General features: G+C 46.4%; 1 protein-coding gene across 1 annotated transcript in view; it reads right to left on the minus strand.

Moving 5' to 3' along the window:
* FOXF2 (forkhead box F2) overlaps positions 1 to 1,856 on the minus strand; it is a 16,473-nt gene extending 14,617 nt beyond the window's left edge. The window contains exon 1 of the mRNA XM_089686126.1: positions 507 to 1,856. Within this exon, the coding sequence (XP_089542252.1) occupies positions 507 to 1,476 (970 nt within the window). The 5' untranslated portion in view covers positions 1,477 to 1,856. The remainder of the gene's footprint in view (positions 1 to 506) is intronic.
* Positions 1,857 to 2,518: the final 662 nt, after the last annotated feature.

The raw sequence follows: 2,518 nt of genomic DNA on the forward strand, positions 1-2,518 counted from the left end.
ACATTTTAGGATATTAGTAACATTATAATGGTAGCCATACATGTCTCAGTTTTATTATCTGATCAATGTGCTCTCTGGTCAAAATGATCGGATCAGCAAACGACTAAATGTTCATAAACTCCCTTTCAATTGATTTAGAACAGATTCGATCAAACTAAGTCGATCGACCAGGACATAAATGTATTTGCCATTTTGCATGGTTTGGCAGCACTGAGATGCTATGGTCGTGAATTTGGTTGTATTTCAGTTGAGCAGACTATAAGATTGCATGGTGAAAACAGAGGTACAATGGATAATTCACAACCGTGTTTTCAAACTACTGATCAAAATCCACGTTACCCATGTGGTATATCGGATAGTTTAAATAGGTTGTGGACTATATATTAATTAGACCTATCGGAAAATAAATCAATTATTTATGGCCACCATGACAATGTGGTTACTGATCAGAATGTTGAATCACTAGGATCCATATAAATTGTAGAGACAAAAATGGTGTAGATTACCTGAGAGATCGTCTCGGCTGTTCTGATGGAGGTAAGTCTGTTCCAAGGTGTAGGAAGACATGCCTGAGTGGATACTGGCGGATGCTGCATTGCTAGGTGCCATGGCCTGCTGTTTCAGGTATGGGGAAGCCCCTGATGATGTCCAGTGAGCGGTGGGACTTGTGTAAGGAGAATGACATTCCATAGCACTGGCCATAGCAGGAGAAGAAGGGACAGGGCTACTACTGCTGTCTGGTCCATAGTCACCACTGGAGGACACTGGGCAGCTGGCCATATATGTGGAGCCAGGGTTGGGGGACATATGTGGAACATGGTGACCTCCACTCAAGCTGTCATATCCTCCAGTCATAGAGTTTGTCATCATATCTAAGTTGTAGCCATTACTGTGACATGCCAGGGATGCAGGTGGGGCTTGGAAATCAAATCCTTGGGGAAGGATAGAAGTGCTAAAGCCTATACCATTCATCATCCTATACATGGGCTTCAGAGCTTGGCATTTCCTCCGAAATCCTCGTGGTCTTCTTCTGAAGGAGCCCTCCTCAAACATGAACTCGCTGGCAGGGTCTATGGTCCAGTAATGGCCCTTTCCAGGTCTGCCCAGTCCTTTGGGCAACTTGATGAAGCACTCATTCAGAGACAGGTTGTGGCGTACAGAGTTTTTCCAACCCTGGTAGGAGCCTCTGAAGAAGGGGAACCTGGCTTGGAGGAACTGGTAGATCTCGCTGAGGGTCAGTCTTTTGGTCGGAGAACTCTGGATGGCCATGACTATCAAAGCGATGTAGGAATACGGGGGTTTTTCGGGGCGCCTGAGCCCCGAACTTGGCTTCTTGCTCTTGGAGGATGAAGAAGAGGAGGTGTCCATGGCTGCCGGCTGTTGGCTCATCAGTGCAGGCTGTAGAGTCCCTGTACTAGGGCTGGAGGGCAATGAAGCTGAGGGATCTAAGCGCTGGCTGGGGTTCTCCGTGGTCATCGGAAAGTGGCTGCACACTTGGTGATCCTGCAAGTCTTAGTAGAAGCTGGGTGACCTATTACCTCTCACAGACGGCTGAGGACATGAAATCCCTTGGAGGGATCAAGTCCAAGAGCTTGAGACGCTGAGTGGCACTATCAGCTCAGGAAAGAGCAGCTCCAATCCGAGGGCTCAGTTGTCTGCATAACTTCCCTTCCCTTAGAAGAGCAGCCTTCCCTGGGAGAGCTCAGTCCATGCAGATCCTTATCTGGGACACTCCATTCCCTTACAGTGCCCCCCACCCGGTGGCCATCTCTGTCTCTACTAACCCTACCAGAGGAGAAGAAAGTCACATCAAGCACACAAAACTCGACCACCTATCACTTTCCTAAATCTTGCTCTCTCCCTCTCTCCTTTTTTTTCCTCCTTCAGACCCCCCTGAATACATCAGAGCGATGTACAGCAGGGAAGGGACCACCCCTTTCCATCTGGCCCCTGTCCACTCGTCATCTGGGCAGGAATTGCTGCACCCAATCCTCCGAGCTGCCTCCTCTAATACACGCAATTACACCATTTATCAACCCCATTTAGACAGCTCAGTCAACACAGCCACACGCCACTGTGCCAGACTCCAAGGTACAGGCTGCTCTCCGTCTGCCATGGCATGCTCGTGCTAAGGATTACACAGATCTGCCGGGGACGGGGCAATCTTCACACTCATTCCCTTTGAAGTGTCAGGAAGGCTGATGGGATTGGATATCGCTGTATTGCCAATGCACCTTAGTGTAACCAGTCCTGGTATTAGCTGAAAACATCAGATGTCACCTGATACATGTTAATGTCAAAGTAACAAGGGGTCCTAATTATTGCTGCTGGCCGGCACTGACTATATAGATCCATAAGCAAACCAAACAGGCATTAGTTTATTCTTCCTTTAATTGAAAATTTTATTTAATTTTACTTTGATGCTTGCACTGATATATATATATATATATATATATATATATATATATATATATATAATTCTTTCCCCCTAAATTATTTTCTTTATTTTTTGGTTTGT

Source organism: Staurois parvus, unplaced genomic scaffold (assembly GCF_062004578.1).
Source record: "Staurois parvus isolate SC_StPar_1 unplaced genomic scaffold, SC_StPar_1.0 ptg000391l, whole genome shotgun sequence".
Lineage (NCBI taxonomy): Eukaryota > Metazoa > Chordata > Amphibia > Anura > Ranidae > Staurois > Staurois parvus.